At 38.6% G+C, this 22,640-nt stretch overlaps 2 protein-coding genes across 2 annotated transcripts; both read right to left on the bottom strand.

Annotated features, from left to right (window-relative positions):
- Nucleotides 1–201: 201 nt before the first annotated feature.
- LOC120790135 (musculin) lies at nt 202–630 on the bottom strand. The gene has a single exon (XM_040127454.1). The coding sequence runs from the start codon at nt 628–630 to the stop codon at nt 202–204; it is 429 nt and encodes a 142-aa protein (XP_039983388.1).
- Nucleotides 631–4,387: 3,757 nt separating this feature from the next.
- Nucleotides 4,388–22,268, bottom strand: trpa1b (transient receptor potential cation channel, subfamily A, member 1b). The gene is made up of 27 exons (XM_040127261.1): nt 22,173–22,268; nt 21,442–21,649; nt 20,964–21,139; nt 19,788–19,895; nt 19,477–19,585; nt 18,747–18,892; nt 17,842–17,978; nt 16,748–16,796; nt 14,907–15,006; nt 14,700–14,800; nt 13,984–14,159; nt 12,217–12,381; nt 11,883–11,997; nt 11,484–11,650; nt 10,807–10,897; nt 10,605–10,664; nt 10,394–10,486; nt 8,906–8,976; nt 8,572–8,728; nt 8,305–8,394; nt 7,745–7,914; nt 7,528–7,657; nt 6,160–6,342; nt 5,875–5,943; nt 5,271–5,372; nt 5,038–5,156; nt 4,388–4,608 (listed from the first exon to the last, which is right to left on the bottom strand). The coding sequence occupies exons 1-27, from the start codon at nt 22,266–22,268 to the stop codon at nt 4,395–4,397; spliced, it is 3,402 nt and encodes a 1,133-aa protein (XP_039983195.1). The 3' UTR covers nt 4,388–4,394.
- Between the last annotated feature and the right edge of the window lie 372 nt (nt 22,269–22,640).

The raw sequence follows: 22,640 nt of genomic DNA, 5'->3' as shown, positions 1-22,640 counted from the left end.
TGATCGCCCTGTCATCATAAATGGCCAGGTCTGTTAAAGCAGAAGACAACAGGTTCATTAGTAAAGAGACACATCATCATCATTCCAGAATCACCATAGACTACAGAAGTCCCTTTTTTTTAAAAAAAAAATCTGCATGCTTGCTATGTTGAAAAAAATCCTAAACAAACTAAGTAACAAAAAGTAAACAAAGTTGTATCTTCATACCAGACTGACTGGGTGCGCAAAGCTGTTCTCGAATCTATCATCCTGCAGAAGCTGTCTCAGGTGTGATATGTAGCTCGAGGCGAGTCGAAGCGTGTCGAGTTTGGACAGTTTGGTGTCTGCTGGTACCCAGGGCAGGCTGGTTTTGAGTCTGGAGAAAGCTTTGCTCAGCACTCTCATCCGCGCCCTCTCCCTGGCGTTGGCCGCATTTCTCTGCGACTGTCGCGCTTCCTTCTGGTGCGCCATGGAGAGTCTGCGCTCCTGCTTGATCCTCCCATCCACACCTTCGTCCTCCAACTCCTCATCCGAATATGGGCTAGGATCATAGCAGGTAATTTTCCGCGCGGTCCTCTCCAAAGCGTTTGCAGTCCTTCTGTAACATGTGTCATAATCCTCAGCATCGCTTGCTGCAGAGCCAGTGGACATGGCTGCTCCACCTGTGCCTTGGAGGCGGACAGGAGTAGCACTTAGGGCACAGCAGTGGCTGAAAAGCTAAATTTTCAAGTATTTAAGATTTAAAGTCAGCAGTCTATCAGGACTTTTAAATTATTCCAATTTAGTAAACCAACAACTTGTTTCAGCCTGAAGCCCTAAAATGTCACCACTTGACAGGACTACAATACCAACTGCATGAGGTCAAGTCGGAAAATTGCAGCTCTCTCTATTACTCAAACATGCCTCCTTGTTTAGCTACCCCTCTAACTTAAGTGTCCTGGACTTGGCATCTGTACAGAGTTTTTTCGGCACATTTCCCCTCCCCTTTTTTCTCCAAGTCACCATGACTTCAGTAGGACCACAACTCTTTTTTTCCTATGTAAACTGTTATACACTTATCCTGCTCATCTGCAGCTTGATAATTACATTAAGCCCTGTAAATAAATGGCTCATTATTGTTATATCTTGTGGAGGGTGTAATGCAATTGACAAATTACTCTAAGGCTGCTTGAGGATTGATTTTACCAAACAGGGTTAATCCCTCTAACGTTGTACTACAGGGGGCCATAACTTTCCTGATAATAATACACACAACCGATTGGAACATTTTGGACATGCACATATAGAGTAAACATTTCCCAGGTTTGTCAGTCCCACAGATGTGTTTTGGTAATAGAAATGTCTTGAGGACCTTATCAAAAGTACCTAATCCTTTGCTGGTTTCACAGAGGGATTGGGTTTCTGCAGATGGAGCAGCCTTTCACACGCAGCCTGAGTGCACCAACCCCAGCTGTTATCGGTTCCCATGACATCTGGAGCGTTGGCATGACAAGGGTGTGGCAGGGGCGAGGAGGCACCATCTTCATTCCCATAGTATCACAAATGTACTGTTCATCTTGGGGCATTTTTGCACTTGTTTTGTGTCCTCCAAACTTTTCTGAGAGTATCAACCTATAGAGATGAGAAAGGGTATCATATTTTACTGTGAAAGAGAAGAAGAGGCTGAGATTGCTCAAAGCCTAGGAAGACGCTACAGGATTGCAAAATGTGTTTGCAGAGATTCCATACTGCCTGGAAAGTTTCAGAGAAAGAAATACTGTATTTGCTTTAGCAAATGATACCCTTCAGACAGAATATCTGTTGTAGTCTATCAGATTTGCAAACATCACAAAGCAAAATACAGTGAGCACATCACACATCATATTCAACAATGCAAGTCAAACTTTGGGGAAAACTGGAATGAGTTTGGGAGCACAATTTCTCAGAATGAATGGAAACTTCTGTGTCCATATAGCACTTACAGGAACTCTTCCTCTACTTTCACAGGATATTTCCAGAAAATCCCAGGTCCCTGTTAGCTATTACTCCATATAATATGTGTGAAATTTTGATTTTTTTTTTATGACAATAGCAAGATTCTGCCAAGGATTACCTAACTGCAGCTGAGATGCATGCTTGATTTTTGGTAGCTGGCCATGCCAAGGTCACTAGAGGGAGGAATTACTGTACTCTGCACTGTGCTGAATGCTGTACTGTACTCCAACAGTTCCCAGGGTGGTGTGTAATTTAAAGCATAACACTAGCTTGAATCTCAAGTTATTAAGCCGCTAGTACTTTCAGTCTTTAAACACTTGTTTATCACCAGTATATATTGAAGTTCCAATTCCATTTTTCTGCATTTCACTGTGACTTTGAAGTGCTCTGTGGTTTTCCTCTACTCATATTCCCCTCTCTCCTAGACCAAGAATGCTCCTTAATCCAAGAACACATTCCCATGCTTCACACAATGCCACTCTTCCACGCAGTTTTCAAAAGACCCAGCATCAACTGGACCTTTGAGGTTCTTAGGTTAGCCTTGATTGTGTCATGAGGTTGAGATACTGAGTTCCACTTGTGCTGCTAAGACAGTCAGAGCTTCACGCAAGCTGCCATCTCCTCCCCTGTTACTGCATCAGTCAGCAAGGTGAACAGCCTGATTGAGACACCTGAAGGTGCAAACTGTGGGATTCTGCTGTTGGATTTACTCCTCAGTTGATAAACTGTCATTCCTTTTACATAGCATGAAAAGGCACTGGCTAGGTGACATGTATTTTAAATCCGCTGCTTTGTTCACTGTCAAAAAAGAAGCAGGTTGACATAAAACACTCTGCTAATTAGTCATTCTATAGATGTAGCTCCTTAAGTAAAAGCAAAAAATATTATCCAAACCATCAGTGTAATTGATGGTTATATGGTTATTTTATTTGCCCTGGGAATAATTAAATTCAGGGCCAACAGCAATAAATATCACTTGAAGGGAGAGCTAGCGTTTGTCTATCAGCAAAGATTTTCAGGGGTCACGACCCTTAATGGGGCCCTATGCTAGAGAAGCAGAGGGACAGGTGCAGGCTCATGATGTCAGAGGTGTTGATGGTCATGATGTTTCTCTCCCAACTTCTTATGATTCCCATGATCCCTACTGAAGCAGTTCGCAATACGCAACAATAAGCTGGTGTGTGACACCAGTGACAAAGGCAGTGCACAACCAGTGGCTATAATTCGTTGTAAAGTTTTTTTTCAATTATTATTGTGTCTTCCACACAACTATGACGGGTCTTCATGGCTTATAAGACACCACAAATTAACCAGATTCAGAATGCACTGCATGCCACAAGTGAATATTGGCATACTAAGAGTCAAATAAATAAATAAATAACTAGTTCATATAATTTACATAAGATTCTCAGGCCTTTATGTCTATACGAAAATACATCTTTCAGTTTCATAAAAAAGTTCATTCATCATTCACAACATCAACATTCTAGCTGCAAGGAAAGTCCCTGCAAGGCACCCAACTGAGAACCTAATCAGTATAATATATTTGAAAATCTTGATTTGAAAGTTCAGTCATTTATTTAGAACTGACCAGGTGTTTGTTAGATAAATGTATACGTGTAGATTTGATATACACTTTGATATACACTGATATACCATAATTTTGCTACGAGTTTTGTAGAAATCTTAGTTGCAAATTAAATGCCACATGAACTATTCCACACAAGGGAGATTTCCTTTAAACTCTTATTGCATCTATAAATTCTGTCTGTATCACAAGTGTGTCTCAAGTAACAAACTGAAATTTGATGAAAACTGATATACAACCTCAGTTTTATGTATAACAATGTAAAAGCACACACTCCTTTACTTGTTTACATTTAAGGACATGTTTAATGATAAGGTGAAGAAAAGGAGAGGTGATGTGTCATATTTGATGGAGCAAATATTCCACAGAAAGACAGAATACAAGAAACAGCATCTGTGTGCGTAGTAGAAGTATGGTAACACTGCATACATACCACAAAATGACATGTATTTATAAGTGGGTCACAGGCGGAACTTAACAGTGCCATACTGGACAAGAACTGTTACGTTTTCAGCCGACAATTAAACAGTTTACAGTAAAACCACTACTACTAAAGGCTTGAATTCCATATGCAATATTATTCAGTCTTCAACCTTTAATTCTTTAAAACCACTCAATAGTTAATTAATTGGACTTAATTGAAATTAAATGCTTGAATATATGTAAATATTAGATACATTTAAGCTTTACACATTAGAAAGACTAAGGCTACCTCTTGATTTTTTTCTTCTACATTGTCAGTAGTCATATAATAATACCATTATTACATATATCTGTATTAAGTAGTGATAAATCACTTTGTGAAATTATATAATTCTTGCTTTGTTAAGATGTGCTGTTCATCTCTTCTTCTTTACTTTCTTTTGGAATCGATGGCCTTCATTACTGGGACCCACCAGGACACACTATGTCCTCTTGGTTTAACCTGACTCGGGCTCAGCCACATGCTGCCTTTGACATTCACAGGGCCATCGTACTCATCAGCCTCTGAGGTGATATCCATCTTCTGGATGACGAGCTTCAGGAGGCTGTGCTGCTTCTCCAGCATGCTTGACATTTCTTTCATCCTGGAGAGGACAACATCAATTTATGTAGCTCACTGGATAGACCTTCATTTGAGTAGATTTATAATAATGCTTTTTGAGGGTGATGCTCCTGAGTGGTTCCATGAGCATATTATTGAAAGGGATGGGGTGAGTCACATCTTTCTTTGACCTGTCCTTTGACAGTCTTTATTTATTTCTATCCAGTAGGGGCTGCTCATGCATCAAAATAACTATCAAATTGTTCTTTACCACTTTAACTTTCCACACTGTATAGTGTGCACTATGCATGAGATCATAAATCATTTTAGTTGTTGCATAATTTATGGCACTTCATTGTATTTGTTGTAATTACTGTCAATAATCTTAAATGTAATTCTGCTTACTTTTATGATTCTAGATGTTAGAAAACAGACTCTCATATGTATTTTATACATACACTGTGTGCCTCACCTGCACTTCTGCTTTCTGAGCTCATTCTCTATCACAGTGCAGTTCTGTGATTTGGCCTGCAGACGACTCCAGACTTCATTTGCTTCCTCACCACCTGTGATTAATTGCCTTACGTGGTGCTTTAAAAGGAAAAGTGGTCAGGATTAATAAAGGGCAAATATTTTACTGACATAACTTACAAAGACAAATTGATATGTTGTAAAGTATCTGTTTTTAGCAAATATTGAGCATACCTTGGAGCACTTGCGATTGGGGTAGATGGTTATGGAGTGTTTGTCGACTCGTTTCATAATCCAATAAGGGAGCTTATCTTCCAGAGCGGTGTGGAGGTCAATCTGGGGTCATTAAGTGAGATTTTCAATCATATATTGATTTTCAATCATATATTGACATGCCCTGTTGGACCTAAAAGTTCTTAAGCCAAACAAATATCATTAATTATAATTCCAAAGTAAATCTGTCACACTAGTCACTTCTCATAATAATATTGCCTTAATCATACCTAATCGCAATATTTGTATTAAAAATCTAAATAGTCATACAACTATCAATGGATTTTGCTGTGTATCTTGAATAGATGGCTTAAATAGCCTCATTTTGCATCATACTGTTTACCAAGTCTACATTTAAAAAGGCGTCAAGAACAAAACACCATCATCTACGGTGCTTGTGTTTTAGATTCTTCATTCTTGTTTGGTTGTTTCTCCATCATGGATAGCCATGGTAGACTGAGCATGTACAGAGAAAGCAGGATAAAAGATGTCATGTCCTCTATGTTTTGCAAAGGCTTATTTAACAAAAATTCTCTGGGCACATACAAGCTGGTTCCATACATACCTGCATGGCTATTCTTTTTAGGACAGCATTTCTTTGTACTTCAGCAATGTCTCCAACTGCTAAACCAATCTACAACACAACCAAAGACAAATAAGAACCATCTAATATATAGATTGGATATATAAAAATAAGATTATTTATATGGACGAATGCCTAGGAGCCAATGAAAATGGTGTCAAATGGCTGAAACTGATTTCCCCAATACTTTATATAAGTGATACAAACAAACATATAGTTACATGGACTAAAGTAAAATGTAAGTGGGGACTCTCAGGACATGCTTACCATGAGGTTCACTAGCAGTATTGGCATTAGCAGCACAAAGTTAACAAAAGTGACGTAAGTCAGGAGACCAAAAGGAAGCTTATTGTTCAGATAAGCATCCAGGAAGTTATTCTGGTAGTTCAGTTCCCCAACCATCATCACAAAGGTCTGCATCACTGAGAGTGACACGCTGTCAAACTCTTTCTAAGGCAGAAAAAAGAATGTTAAATTTATCTGTCATAGTTTAATTACTGTAACACTTTTTCATAAGAGGTATTTGACAGCACATTATAATAAAATATGCCTCAGTTTGATATTGATGTCCACATGCCCCGAAGTTTCAACTGTTTTTTTTTTTTCAATAATATGTCTCCAACTGTTCGACAGTTTTAAGGTTTCAGTCAAGTCAATGAACAGAATGAGTACTGTAAATGATCTTACACAGAGTACAGTAAAATGTAGCGGATGACATGCATAAAGTACATGTCACACACAAGAAGTATGTGACAACATGGTTTGCTATCAATGGGGGCAAAACATGTCTTCAACAGATGTTTTTATCTAGACAACTGCTGGCCAAATAGCCATGATATCTGTTATGAAAATTCATGCTCCAAGGAGGAGGATTTGGATTGGTTTTTCTGATCTTGTGCTGTCTAATTTAAAAACGGTAAAACAGTTCCATCACCTTGTAAAATTACAACTTGTAAATTTTACACTTTTTTTTTTGCAAAGATTAAATAAACAAAATGTAAAATGTTAATTAGTGAGCTTTAGAGGTGTTTGTAGGTTGATTTTGGTACCTAAGTTCAGACAGAGTCAGGCTAGTTGTTTCCCCTTTATCCATTCCTTGTGCTAAGCTAAGCTAACTGGCTGCTGCTTCATATTTACTTTACAAAAATGAGGAGGTATCTTCTCATCTAACTGTTGGCTAGAAACTGAAAAAGCATTACTTCCCAAAATGACAAAAACTTTGCTGAGCTCATTCATGCTAGCATATGATAAAGCCTTTTGCTATTAATGACCATATGGCCTTTTGTTCATCAACAGTATAAAATCCATTTTTAGCTCCACTACTGATAACGGCAAAATGGCCTATTCTTCCACTCGTTCAAAAATCCCTATTTAACCAAGTAAGTCCAATTGAGGTTGGAAAAGATGGCAGCATAAAAATGAAACAAACTATACAAAATCAGGCTACAGATTTAAAAAAAACAACTAAAAATGGATAATAAATACTAAAATAAGGCTAGAAGTAGACTAGGAACATACACAATAAACAATGGAGTCATTTTAATGGAGTCATTTTTTGTGAGCTGAAAGAATGAAGAAGCTTTAGAGTTTTAGTCTTATTGAATTTTTTATACTATTATTGCCGTCTTCTCCTACCTGGTGGAGCATCAAAGCATGGAATGCCAATCCGAATGCTAACATCAGGTATATGAATAGCATCACAATACGAACCAGTGTCTTAAGGATCTCTCCAAACATCACAACATAGATGCCAACACCCTCAAACCTGAAGAAACAGGAGATTATACCAGTTAGTGGCTTTTGCACCATGAAAAACACATTATATTGAAATGGGTGTCATAGTGAACACTACCTCTGGAGATAAAGGAGAAATCCAACCCAGGAGCTTAAAACTGCCATTGCCCCTGCTTGCCAATGTAAAGAACCCTCTACATTGAGCATGACAGGGATGATGAACAGAAGAGAGAAGATGGCTGAAAACCAGTCACACTGGTTGGAATAATCTTTGAAGTAATTCCAGCGCTTTTAAGTAAAAGAAAAGAAAAACCAGCAAAAATACAAAATAATTAGACAAACAAACAATCATCTAGATGTTTAACAAAAATTCTCTCCTAAATGTTCCTTGACCTGAGTAGCCAGTACAGTATTTCATTTAAGCAATCATGCCCAGCAACATTTTAACTGTATATTACTGAACATGTAACGTAATACATCAGTGTTTCGTACAGCTATAATCAATATGACTGAGGTAAAGTGTGGCATTGACATACTGACTGTGGTCACCCAGTTTTCCTGCAAATCTAAATCAGAGGGCGCCCATCCATCATAACTGATTGCTAGTGTGTCCACACAGACCAGATTTATGAGCACATGCGTTATGTAAGGTAATGGCACTCGCATATCCGTCCGTACCTGTTGTGATATCTGCATCAATTCCTTCGCAATGCAATACACGTTAATGACCAAGACCATCACCATACAGAAGGACAAGAACAGACTTTGCTGTGAAATGACAAAATTGAGATTTACTTTATCTAGGGAGACTATGTCACAATCACACATTTATTATGATGAGCCTTCATCACTGCACTATATAGGAACATGAATTATTTATCTTAAACATAACTTCCACATATGGTAACACAGAGATTCTTTACTGATCACCACTGTCATTTGTACCTCTATAAAAGATATGGGCACCATAATGATACTGTGCTCGCCTGTGCCAGTGGTGTTCATAGTTGGCCTCAGAGTCACTATCAGGTGAGTCAGGGGCAGCAGGCCTAACAGGTACAAAAACATGTTGAGCACATGAGCCGTGCTCCCATATGCAATCCTGTGAATTAAAAAAAAGAAGGAAACCCTTAGAAAATTAGAACACTGATAATCAAACTAAATAATGCATTGGTATTTTGGAGTAGAGTGAATCACTCTACTTGCAATCTGATCAGTAGTCACAACATATCAGAATAGAAATACCAATCTCAGGGATTAAATCAAACTGAATACACACCACTTCATTGCCAGATACTTTTTGCAGACAGGGTGGTTGAGGAGCTCAATGCGGTTGTACTGCACCATTGCCTGCAGAAGAAGTATCAGAAAAAATAGCCCACTGTTAATGGCTACAAGCAGGAAAGAACAGCCTGACAGCTACAGTCTATTAGATTTGAAGTATGTGCATATTATTGATCTCCACAGGAATAATGTGGGATTACATGAGCCGACAGAAACATGCAATGAAGTGTTTCTAACATTTGGTTGAAGATGAGATTGTTTACATCAAATATATCAAATAAATCAGGGCTACGGTTGAAAGAAGCAGTGGTTGATGTGGTGATTGCTAAGATTACAGTACAATTACGAAATGTACCTTTAGCTCAATGATTTGGTCACTCACCAAAAGAAATTTGCATGCAAATTGAACCCAGTTTTGAACTATTTGTGAAATAAGAATATATGCATTTACATGTGAATGAGTTGATTTTGGTCGGTTCATTTAGTGGTAACATTGCTTGCATCTTTGCCCTTTCAGCTGCCTCTTTCCAACTGGAAAAATGGCAAAGACCAAGATTGCCTGTCCCACATGGCGATCAGTAAATGATGAGTTGACATTGTGGCCATGCCTCCTCTTTTCATGAACTGTCCCCTGATGCATTCACTACTGACAGGCAACAACAGTGCATGCTCATGCTAAGGAGTGTTGACCAAGGCGACCAACTGCAATGGGAGATTTACAGTAGGTGGAACTCAGAAACCATTTAACAGCTTGTCCATAAGCATGTTTACACATAATGGACTTGACAACTTGACCTCACAGCTCATTCCCATCTGGTCCCTCTTTGGCAGTTTGCATCAAGCTGTGGGCCTCGCTTTTGATCAAGTTTACTCAAAGGATCCTAGCCAGATTTGTTGATCTATTTGCCACCAAACTACGCAGCAAGTTTGGTTGCCAACATTAACTGTTCCACTTTCCATATTAGCGAATGATAAACTGCTGTTAACTATTGTAACATAGTTATAACTATTCAAGACAGCCAGCAGAATTAGAATCTGAGGACATACTGAAGTAGGAATTTGTCTTTGACAATGCAATGACAGTGTCATCTTCATCTTTATAATCAGATGTTAGTAGGTGTAACACAGATGCAGGGCTTAGGAGAGACACACCATTGCACCTTGCTAAGCAGTCCAGGGAAAGTAAAATCTTATGACAATGCCACAAATTTTGGCTATGTATTTATCCTTGTCACAGCAGAAAAATAGACAGAGAAAAGTGTCACTATTGTCCCTTATAGATGAATAGGCTAAGCCAGAGCAGATTAGCCCATACACGCATAATTTGAGCCCATGGTTACATGAAGGTGAGTAGTTAAGTCTAAAGAGCCTCATTAGAGGGCAAAAGCAAATACAATAAAAGTTTACTACTCTCAGTCGTGGGGGAGTAGATTATTTGCATTCTGCTGCACCAAAATTATATTTAAAAAAAAAAGTTGCTTACATTGAGTGCAGCTAGTGGCTGGTACCTCAATGTCTTGTCAGTTACCTTCTTTGTTGCAAGGGGAGCTTGGAGCCATCTGAAATTGTATTCAATCTACACCACATAAAGAACAGTTAAAATGCCTGGCAGATACAGTACACTATACAATAGAGTATGTATATATTGTAGATGAGTTGTGGTGATTTGATTGTGCAAGCTGTAGCTGAATTACATGGTAGTCATTACTGTTGTGGTCATCATCAGATTCCCTAATACTCCGGTCCAATAGGTGCTATTGAAGAAAAAAACAGGGAGAGAAAGTGTATACTGTGTGCAGTGTATACAACAGCAAACTACAGAAAGAGATGTGTTATGACTACTACTGTGCACACAGATTTATGATATGAATGTTTTTTTCTTTGCCCGTGGCAAACCTTGTAGGTCTCAGGCAGAAACTCAATCATGTCTAGTATGGGACATCGCTGGCTTGAGCCAGGTGTGAACAGTGTCAAAGCCTCAGCACATCTGGAAGACGAAATACACAAATGAATCTTAAAACCAATGCAATGACTGTAGAAAATTAAAAAAAAAAAAAAACTTTTACGCCCCCAAGTGATTTGTTTTGTTTTTTTCAAAAATAAATTCTGGCAGCCATCCCGCTACTTCTCCCAGAATTTCAATGATCTTACGGTCAAATTAAACCTCTATACATTGTAGATTAAAATTTAAACCGTCACTGTCTGGGGAAAATAATGTAACTCCAAATTTAGTGATTTGAGTTTTTCCAATAAACTGAAGGCTATGTTTTGCATTGTGGGTTGAGAAACTTGTCGTACTTCTTAAACTACATAAGCAATTTAAAAACCCATCAGATTATTTGTAAAATATTTTGTCGCAAATTTGAAAACAGGCAGGTTTTTCTTCAATGAAAAGTTGACAATTACAAGATACATGGTTGTCACAGAACAGCATTGAAATGCTGGATAAATACATTGTTTACAGATGAAGCACATAAAAACATTTATAAAAAGTTGTTGTAGACTGAGCTTTTTACTGTACTGTACTGTACTGACTTTTCTCTAGAGAAGAGACATTTGTGTTAATAATGTACCTGTCACTGTCAATTATAGCATTGACCACATCTTTTCTCCCATTTTGCAGAGCTTCATGGAGGAATGAGGTGTCATTCTTGTTTAAGATGAGCTCTGCTCCCCGAGCCAGCATGACCTTGACTGCAGCCACATGTCCCTCTCTTGCTGCGATGTGGAGTGCAGTGTTCTGGTATATTAGTACATAACAGGAGACAGTCCTCTGCATTTATTGTAGATCAGAGAAGTCTGTATAACTCAGTGCTACTTGAAGGGCACTGGTGTTTGGAAAACAGCTGAACATATTCAGTTTTTGTTATGCATCCATGAACTGCAATAAAAGCCTACAGTCTCAAAATAGTCATCGCAAATAGGTGTAAAATTAATTATGGGTTACTTTTCGAAGTAATAGTAAATCATACCCCATCCTCATCTATTTTATCCAATAACTTGGGATTGGCTGACAGGAGAATGTCCATAGTTTGTGTGTATCCTTCAGATGAAGCATGGTGCAGACAACTCCAGCCCTTATAATCACTGCAAACAAGACATATTCAACTAACAGGAATCAGTCACAGTTATGAGAATTGTATACAGATTAAAATGTTGCAAATTGCAAGTACTGCAGCTTTGCAAGTATGGCTAAACAGTGCATAGATGATAGTGTAGTGCACCTTGCTTTTGCATGTACAGTACATGTACTTTTATTGTTTGTGCATGTATATGTTTTCTCTAAATGCATGTGTTTGGATATACCTGTGAAAGAGAGCTCCTTTGCGTAGCAACAACTGTACCACCTTGGTGTGCCCCCATCTTGAAGCCAAATGAAGTGGTGTCAGGCCTTTCTCATCACCTTCATTTAGCAAACGAGAGTCTGTGATGGTCTCGAGTAATCGGTGACATGTATTGATGCGCCCATACCTTAAAGAGATGGAGGACAACAAGAAGCATTAGGTTGCTGAAGAACCTTTTTTAATGTTATGATCTGGTGATCTCTGAAATGAAAATACTTCCTGTGCAAGGCCCACAGCACAGCAAAGCCAGGGGTTGGGGGCAGTTACATTACAGTTCCTCTTGGCGGTTTAGTGTCTGTGGCCTTGTGCCTATCACAACCGTGCTGATATTCAGTACAACCGCACTCCCTCTCATGTGATATTGCTTAATTAAGATTGCTGTTACAGGGCTTGAACCTGTAGGTAAAATATAGGCATAAAGTTTTAAGGAGTGTAGGTGACTAATGGTGCTGCAAGCTGTGAGAAGACATAGACAGAAGTGACATATTGGCTTGCACTGTGATCTTTATTCGTCTCCCAACCTTTTGAGAAGGTCAGCAGCACTTTGTGTCAGTGCAGTGGGACAGGTGGAGAAAGGGAATGAAGTATCTGCAAGAGTTAAGGTATGATATCATGGCATGGCCTCCATTTGCCCTCTAGCTCTAATGAAATGTGTGTACATGATAGAAAAATCAATGACAATAATGTCAAAAGTCCACTCATTTCACACTGTTAGAAACATCTCTACACATGTGCCTTGCTAATGGAATTTTATTCTTATGACAATTCCTTTAGGTCACTGTATAATGAGTATGTCATAGCAATTAATCTTCAAAAGGAGTAGGACAGCTTTGAGTACAGAAATTTCTCAAAGGATTACAACAACTAAGCAGTGAGGTAAAAGATTTAAATTCAATTACATTGTTCATTTTTTATCTGACCACTGTTGTTCAATTACAGAGATAACTCTTGGCTTTAGGAAAATCGTATGTAAAAGTCCTTGAAGAGCTATTTTTACCTCAACCAAGGAGATGATGTTTTCACCAAGTCTGTTTCTTAGTTTGTTTGTTTATTTGTCAGCAGGATTATGCAAAAAGTACTGAATTTTTTTGCACCAAATTTGGTGGTGAGAATGGGCATGGGCCTCGGAAGAACTCATTAAGTTTAGGTGTGGATCAAGTTAAAGGGACAGATCCAGAAATGTTTGCCTTGTTGGTATGCTCTCTGCTGAGTGCCATTCTAGTTGATTAATGTTTTATACTCTTGTGATATCATTGATCAATACATAACACTTGTTACTGAGTAACTAGAAGAACAATGTCAGAATGTGATTTTAAGCTTAAGCATAAAACTGGAATTTTTATGACAAGGAAGATTTGTAGCTCCCTTTTCTTTCTAATAATAAAGCTATTTTCAAAAAAAAATTATAAAGTGTTGTAATTTAGAAAGTAATGGCTCCAGAGTTTTAACAACAATACAATGGGATACATGGGATACATGGCTCTGGGTGTGAATATTACAGAGTGTGTGATCTGAATTTTGTAGCTTTAAAAAATTTCAACAGAAACAATACAAAAGGAACAGCATATATAATGGTCACATTGGTCAGTGTCATCAGCAGTGACATTGCTGGTAATTCTTTGATCAAATTTGCAAAGTTTAAGCAACTTTGAGTGCAAATCAGGTCAAATCAGTATTGTTTAGTTCAATGGTATGGAAAGTCATGCCCTCAGGGACCAGTCGAACTCACTGAGCAGCAAAGTGCAAGGCAGACTTCTTGTCCTTGGACTTGCATGCAAGGCCGACCCCCCCCGAGAGGCCCAGCATGTTCTTCACTGTGTCATGGATACCCAGTCTGCAAGCGTAGTGGAGTGGGGTGCAGCCGTCATTATCCTCACAGCTCAGCAATGCCTTCACACTGTTATGCTAAAGTTAAGCACATTATAATGACGTTGTATTGATACAATATAATGTACATTGTAAAGTAACGTGTGTTAAACAATGTACAAATGCAAAAGACTTGAGTATGCTACAGCAGTCATGCAGCATAAATGTCACATATCATATAAATTCTACTATGGCTACAGTTATATACAAAAATACGCACCCACACCCATATACTGACATTATATAAATAATAATGCATTGCAATAATATTTGTACAGAGATAAAGAGAGAACAGCTATTGAATGTAAATATATCAGCCTTCCTCTGTTGCTACTTTTGAAAGCTTTCACATTATTGTAGCTTAAGGTAAGGCTTACAATGTTTTAAAGGACTATCATCTGGCTTAGTGAGAGTGTAATGAACCTCATCAGCTGGCCTTGAATACATGCAGCTAAGGCTCAAGGCAAATTGATGAAGGACAGTATAGTAATTTGATTCCAATCTCTTGATGATATCATACTCTAAGCAGCATACAGTGCATTTGATTAGCTACAAACAAACTACATTGATTGACAGTACCTGCAGTACTTCTTCTGAGAGATTCTTGAGACCCTTGGGCTGCAGAATGGCCAGGTGAAGGAAGTTACAACCGCATCTGTCTTTCACATTTACATTTGCCCCTAAAAAGATATAAACATGTGAATGGGTGTGCACAGCCTGTATTATCAGGCATTCTTACAAATGATATGAGCATTGCTTGTAGTGAAATACAATACTATAGCTCACCTTTTGACAGTAGCAGAGACACAGTTCTCCATGCTCCACAGCTCGTGGCCAGCAGCAAGGGAGAGTTTCCTTTACAATCAATGCTGTTTAGGTTTGCACCCTGAGAAGAGAATGTAGTAAAGCCAACCTCATTAATTACCACATTAATTTTAACACACATTACTGTAAGTATTGCAAACAAATGAGGCCACTGTGGGAAAATACACGATGATTATATTAAATTCTACATTGCATTGTGTCAGATGTGTAGTGTACTGATAATAAAATGAATTGGACCTTAGATACATTTTAGATACATTTTGGTTTTTTTAGGTAGTACTTTAGGTGATGGTGCCAGCTGACCATACCCTAAACCCCTTCCCTAAACGGCAATTGACAAATAATAGCTTCACAACCTTAGCTAGGCAGGGCAGGTCTGTTAAGCTTTGGCTCTCTCCACATGTAGAATAAGTGTGCATGGGTATGGAAGATAATTATACCCAGAATTCAAATTAAAAGGGAAATGGGAAATTAAAAAAGAAAATGGTGATTACATTATTATTATTTTAGTACTCAGGATAATCCATGGGAGCGATACTCAGCATTTAAAGAATTGAGAGTGTTTTTTTTTTTTTGCATTTCCAAAACCAAAAACACAGAGCAAAAGTGTAAGGAAGTGATTAAACACTGTGATAATCTACTCTGATGTGAGCTGCAATCGTCAGCATGTCCAGCTAACTAGCTTACTTACTTAATCCTCAATCTTGTAGCACAATATTATGTATGTGGCCATTAAGCGCATGTTTAAGACCTTTTTAAAAGATTCTCCTTTTAAATCGAGTCAGTTGGAAACATTAAAAAGTCAGTCTTACTTATCAAGCTAATATTTAACACTAGCTTAATTAGCTAGTTAGATAGAGCTGATCAAATCTGCCAGCAATAGTTGTCATTTCAGCCCAAAAAATTAAGGCTGAATACTAGAAATGAGAAGCTGCTTTTGTCTAAAAATCGGATCAAGTCTGTCCGAAATTAAGGACCTGTTGTTTAAAAAATTACTTAGAATTTCGGGGGTAAATCTGCCACTCTTATCATTGTAAAATACATATGTGCCTTGCAAGAGTGGACAGCTTGACAAACACAGTAAGTAAGCGTGGGAACGGCCAATTACTTGTGCCTAAAAATATACTTTAACATATATCCTGTATAGTGAAATAAATTAGTAATACACCAAGCCTAAATCCTTGGTGGATCTAAGGGTAAGGTCTGATACTGATTTTATCTTCTGTTATTGGTTGGTCTTTGGTGCCAGTTCATGTCACTCCCTGTGGATTATTTCAGAGTTTCAAAGACAAACACACTTGGTGTGTACACATTTGTTTCCTGTTGCGGTGTTTGCTAACAGAATCTCCAAGGAGATAAACTTGGACCCCAGTTTTTTCCTAGCAACGCTGTTCTGTTTAAATGATTTATAGAGTATAACAGTTGGTGACAAATGGTCTGCAAGCAAAGGGTAGCGCTATTTACTAAGAGGTGTATTGGAAAATGCAAATAATTTTTAGTGGTAGCAATGAGAACACACAGTAAAGTGGCAGAATGGCCAGATCACTAAATTAAATACAAGGAGCAGTGAAGACAGTGCTCGGCACAGATGCAAAAGTTGTTGATTTGCCCTTAATTTGCACAAGTGCAGTATTTACTACAGACAAAAAGCAGTTTTCCTGTCTGATGCAATTTCTTTAACTTAAAGCAAAAGATTAATTACACAGTCCCTGATATTAAAGTTTGGGAATGTCCTGTGCATGACAGCTGGGGGGTAATTGTGTAAATGTGTGTGTGTGTGTGTGTGTGTGTGCCTTATTTACCAAAGAAATCAGGTACTTTGCCAGCTCTGTGTGGTCAAATATTGTAGCCCTGGAAAAGTAAACACAGTTGTTGTAAACCAGCCACACAATTCATGACTTTGTGAGGCAAGGTCTTACTAATACTGTCAGACGTCAAATAAGGACGGGATCTAATTCTAATTCTACTTTGTCAAATCATGATATAACAACCAGATTTCCCTTCGCGGTTACAGGTTTTATCTCCAGGACAGTAATGGTTCACTTCAATGACGCACTTTAATAAATAGTTCCTGGTATTCTGGTGACATTCTGCATCAAGATGGAGACTTAAGTAGAGGAAAAATGATTTCCATGACTGAAATCTACAAACCACAGATAATGTTATGTCTGGGGTAAGAACGGAGTATTGCTGTTGTGTTTTCTCAGTCATGTGTTAGATTTACTAGACATCATACCGACCATTGATCAGTTTGGAGTGGGTATTTTACAGCACATTACAGCAATAATATCAAAATTAGAATAAAAATGTGGGGTAAGGGCTTTTGTTTCCATATCTAAAAAAAGGGGGTAAACAGTACTATAGCTGCTCACAAAAATCTATCCCCCCTCCCCTTGTCCTTGTATCACGTCTTACTCTGCTGCTGTCTGTGCCAAAACAAATAGGTTTTAGATAACATCAGTGTGGGAAGCATGTTGTGAAGATAAAGTAATAGTTCTAGATTTTGGGAGACATGCTTATTTGGTTTCTTGTAAAGAATTAATTGAAAAGAACAATACCACTTTCATATCTGTATTACCAACATACACTCCAGCCAGCAGCTGGTTTGCTTAGCTTAACATAAAGACTGGAAACAGGGGAAAACAGCTAGCCTGGCTCTGTCCAAAAGTTACAAAATCTGCCCACAAGCACTTCTAAAGCGTAATAATTAACAATTTATATCTCATTTGTTTTATCCATATAAAAACAAAAGTGTAAAATGGTTTTACATGTCAAACTATTCCTTTAAGTCCTAGTGGCTAAAAGTTCAGGTATGAAGAACATTTTCAGTGGACTGCCATAAGTATGATCAACAAACTACTCCCAGTATCAGGGTAGAGGGATATGTTAAGCCCACCTGTGTAGAGGGGTCTGACACGCCCCATCAGTTAGGTTGATGATCTCTTCCACTTGGTCAAAGGAGGAGAGCATCAGTTTGACTATATCAGTAGCACCCTGGGTGCAGGCCAAATGTAGTGGTGTGGACCTGTCATTCTGGACAGCAACAAACATGGACGCATTATGAGTAATGAATTATAAATATTCACAAGCTCGTTGTGTTTATGTCTGGTCCATACAGAGACATACTGAGTTAGACAGAGCAGAACATAAACACTCAGAGGAATTAGGATGCAAACAGGCTCTCACATGTACACTTCCCCAGTGTTACATTAGCAAAGTATCTCCCAGACTTGCTGGCTGAACACGGGGGGCTGTAACACAATCCTTTAATGAGATAACCAGGACTGGCAGGAGGAGGCCAGTGATCGCTCCACTCAGCTCAACAGTGTAAACGGAAGTAATTTGTATCAATTTAGACAACAAATCTATTACTGTAGTAACTGCTCCTGCTGTGGCTCTGGCTACTAGCCCAGGACTAGACATATCAATCATTCCCAGATGGCCGTGATAAGACTGACGTGCTCTAATAGTACAAAGACAGACCCTTTGCGGGGGAAATGCGTTACAGGTGTAGGTCAGTGAGATCTAGATTTAAAAACTATGTAAATCTGACAAAGCATGGATTGAACAGATGAAAGGTGAATAGCAGCATTTGTTATCTGTAGCTCCCAGTTGTTGATATGTTTATGACTATGTGATGCAGAATTGTATGAAAAACAGCCAGTGCTTTGACAACCAAATTAATGTCTGCCCTTCTTACCCACCCAGTTGAAGGTTTATGAGAAGTGCTGATTTATGCAAATGTAAACCAAGGAAGAGATTTACCTATAATCTTTTGTGTTTGTTTTGTGCTGTCAGTACCTGTTGCTGGTCAACTTTGGCCCCAGTAGCAACACAGAGGCGAATAGCTTCAATATTCCCACCACGAACAGCCAGATGGAGGGGACTGCTCTTGGATTTGTCTAAATAGTTGATGTGAGATACAGCTGAGTGGCCAAACTCCTCTCCTGCAGAGAATAAACTTTCTTAATTGTGACTAATATACTGAAAGGAAGTAAGGGTCATTATGAAGGTTTCTTAGTTAATGCTTGTTGGTATAAGCTTGTTTGTTTTTATTGCTGACATGCTTTCAAGGGAATTTCAACTGCAGGGCCTCCATCTTATACTTTACTTCTTTGACTTTAAAATTTAGGTTATTTGTTTGTTTGTTTTTTAGTGAAAGGAAGTAATGAGTAATTGTGTACATTCATGGTGGGCTGTCTGTGTAAATTCGAAGACAGCACATGAACCCATTAATTTCTTATTTACCAAGCAATCACAGAAATATCATAAATGTTTTTTGCTCTGGCAAAAAGTCCAACAACACAAGATTTACCAAGGAGACATCACAATGTGGATAAACACACTATAAGTGTGTGGCTTCTGGCCTGTGGATAAAGTAGCACAAACATTATTCTTCAAGATGTCTCCGGGGGGCTGAGTTGAACTCTCTTGTTATCTATCAGCTTAATGTGCTGTTTGGCCTTGTAAAAACTTTTTCCTTATTATCAGCACTTTCAATTTTGATGATAGATCATCTCTTTTGTCATACCGGCCTTCAGGATCACTTCCATAGCTTTCTTTGCACCCGCAAAGGCAGCTGCATGGATGGGAAAATGGCCGAGCTTGTTCTGTTGGCAGAGCTTTGCTCCATGCTTCAACTTTGACAATTTGGAGAATGGATAGAGAAGAAGACAAACAGAGACAATTCTTTATCAGAGACAAAGCTGCAGTGGGCTGGCTGTCATTTTAGAGGAAAGCTACATAATCAGTTTTGTACAGATGGACAGTTATCCTTTACAGGCTGGTGCAGGTACACACTACAACTGAATAGATACATGATTCTGAAAACTTTGTACATACCAGTGTGCTGAGAGCTTCACAGTTATTGATAGAGCTGGCCAGTATCATTGGGTTGTTCCCAAGGTCTCCCTCCAGATTACAGTCAGTAGCACTGTAAGACAGCAGCAGCTGTAGGGGGCAGAGATAAAATCTTAACAGTAAGCTCCAGCCTGTCCTTACTGTCCTCAACTCTGCCACCTTTTTCCTGCGTCCTTTATATTCCACCATACTGTAACTGTGTCAGTTTGTGGACAAAAGCCAAGTGCTATGAGGATGAATGAACAAGGTCTTTCCAAGTAGACCGTTAAGTAAGGTTTTGTCAGATATGTAAACAGTTGTCAGATAACTTTAGAATACAGTGACCGTGCACAGTGACAAGTGTGGTGTGGTGTAAAAGATGTGATGTGATAATAGGAACATTTTAAGCCTACCATTTTCTCCTAAATATGAAATCGAGATGAGGAAGAAAATCTGACATTGGACTACCTTTTGGCATAATGCGTACAACAGAACGACCGAACCTCAGTTAGATAAAGTAAGTCAGTAGTGAAAAAAAGTAGTAAAATTCATAATATTAGCAATATCACAATGTAAACTTACTCTGTTCGGCGTTGTATAAAAAATTTATTTCATTTTATAAAAAAAAGCAAGGTCGTCTAATGTTTTCTTTGGACCCTCCCATAAATTTAGAAAAAAATTGCTATATACTCCCCCCAGAGGTTAAAATATTACATTAATGGTAAACATAAAATGGTAAAAACAGTATTTTTTATTTTTCTTTTATTTTTGATCTGTCTTTGTATAATAAATTCCAAAATTATAAAATATGAATATATGAAATAAAATAGAAAAGTGGGGTAAGAACAAAATGAAAGACCCTGCACTGCTCCCCAAAAATGTTAGACTACCCCCCCCCCAAAAGATTCTATACATTGGCATTATCAGTCCCATGTAATCAGCAAGAAAAACACATTTCTCTGTCATCTATGTCTGTGCATTAAGCTGTGTAAGTGTAGTTTGTATGTTTAGTTCTCTTGAAATATTGGCCAGTGTATGGGACCAGTTTATTCCATTTGTGCTTAAATAAATCTAGTACCTCTGCAATATCCTTGTTTTCACTGAGAAAACACAAGAATACAAGAGGAACCTCACTTCATATAAATTGTTATTTCAGCTGGGCACTTTCAGCCTGCTCACCTCCACCAGGTCGTTGTACCCACGGTTGACTGCCAGGTGCAGAGGGGACAGGAGGGCCATGTTGAGGATATTGGGGTTGACCCCCAGGTCCATAAGAGCCCTGCAGCTGTCTGCCTTGTTCCTCTCCACTGCCCAGTGTAGGGGCACATTGCCCTGTTCATCACAGCTGTTAAGGTCTAAGAGAGGACACAAGAACACATGCAAATACGCACACACGCGCACGCACACACACACACACACACACACACACACACACACACACACACACACACACACACACACACACACACACACACGCACGCACGCACACACACACACACACACACACACACACACACACACACACAAATGCAAACACATAAGGTGCATGTACTGCCACCTCTTTTATGTGTAAGAGACAATACAAAAAATCAAACATACTACTGCATATAGTAACTTAAAGACAGAATTATGGTGATTCACAATACACATATCTTACCTGTGCTGGAGTGCATCTTAAGATCGATGGCTGAGGCATTCTTACCTTGTTGGTCTATGACCGTGGTGATGCATTGGATGATGGTGACATGGCCCCCTGCGGCAGCATGATGAAGGAGACTAGCTCCACATTCATCTTTCTCATTCAGGACATCTGGGCTCTTCCTCACCAGGTTCTCCAGGAGAGCTAGGTCACCCCTCTCAGCCAACTAGATGGAAATATAGAATATGATAGGGGAGAGAAGAGACGATTACTATTTATGTAGACTCCCATTTAAATTTTTTCATGTCTGATTTCACCACAAATTACATGACAGTTAGAATGAAACTTATAAATGCTAACAGACATTAACAATCATCCATTCGTGGTTGCTGATGGATCGTTGAAATATGATATAACAGATATTTGTCATTTTTTCAGGCCACTGGCCATTATAATCTAAATTTCAATTTCAATTAAATACTGCAACTCACATAACATTATTATACAATACTAGAGTTGTCATCTGGTCTCTATTCTGCTCTTCACAATGACTTTCTTTTAGGTTACACAGGGTTGGGATTAGTGATGGGATGTTACATAAAATCTCCTCATATTGTAAATACTTGTAGGGGAATTAAATCAGTTCTTAAAATACCTTTTATAGACATTTGTGGTTTGTCCATTTACTTCATAAAATACATTTCTATATAAATTTGCTTGTTTTTCATACAGTTTGGTGTCAGCTTTACCTTGAATACATTTAGGCTTGCCAGGGCTGGATCCTCATCTTCTATCACATATGTATAACAGCTGTTCTGTCGGGCCACCTCCCTGCTGAAGTTCATCACTCAACAGACTCTCAGTAGAGACGAGCCTTCATGAAGAGTGACCGCAATGACACGTGTCTAGACATAACCACATACACACACATATATGTATGAAGACAATGGTAAAATTCTACAATAGAAAACAAATCCACCATAGTTTCAGTCAAGTCATATAACTGAGCACTTAAAGCCTGCTTTACAAGCTAGAAACACAGAGAGTGTTATGTGACGGAGAGGGCAGATAATGCCTTAAGCCATAGTCTCCTCTTACCATGAGGGGATATGGGCACAGATGACTTTGTCTTTACCCAGAAGGGCATTCAGATCCGCCAAGTGTTTGGAGCTTGAAGCCCTTCTGTTGAAGAAAGCAATTATGTTCTTCACAGCTGG

Source organism: Xiphias gladius, chromosome 5 (assembly GCF_016859285.1).
Source record: "Xiphias gladius isolate SHS-SW01 ecotype Sanya breed wild chromosome 5, ASM1685928v1, whole genome shotgun sequence".
NCBI classification, from domain to species: Eukaryota; Metazoa; Chordata; class Actinopteri; order Istiophoriformes; family Xiphiidae; genus Xiphias; species Xiphias gladius.
Note: the sequence above shows the minus strand (reverse complement) of the source record. Positions and strands in the feature narration are given on the sequence as shown.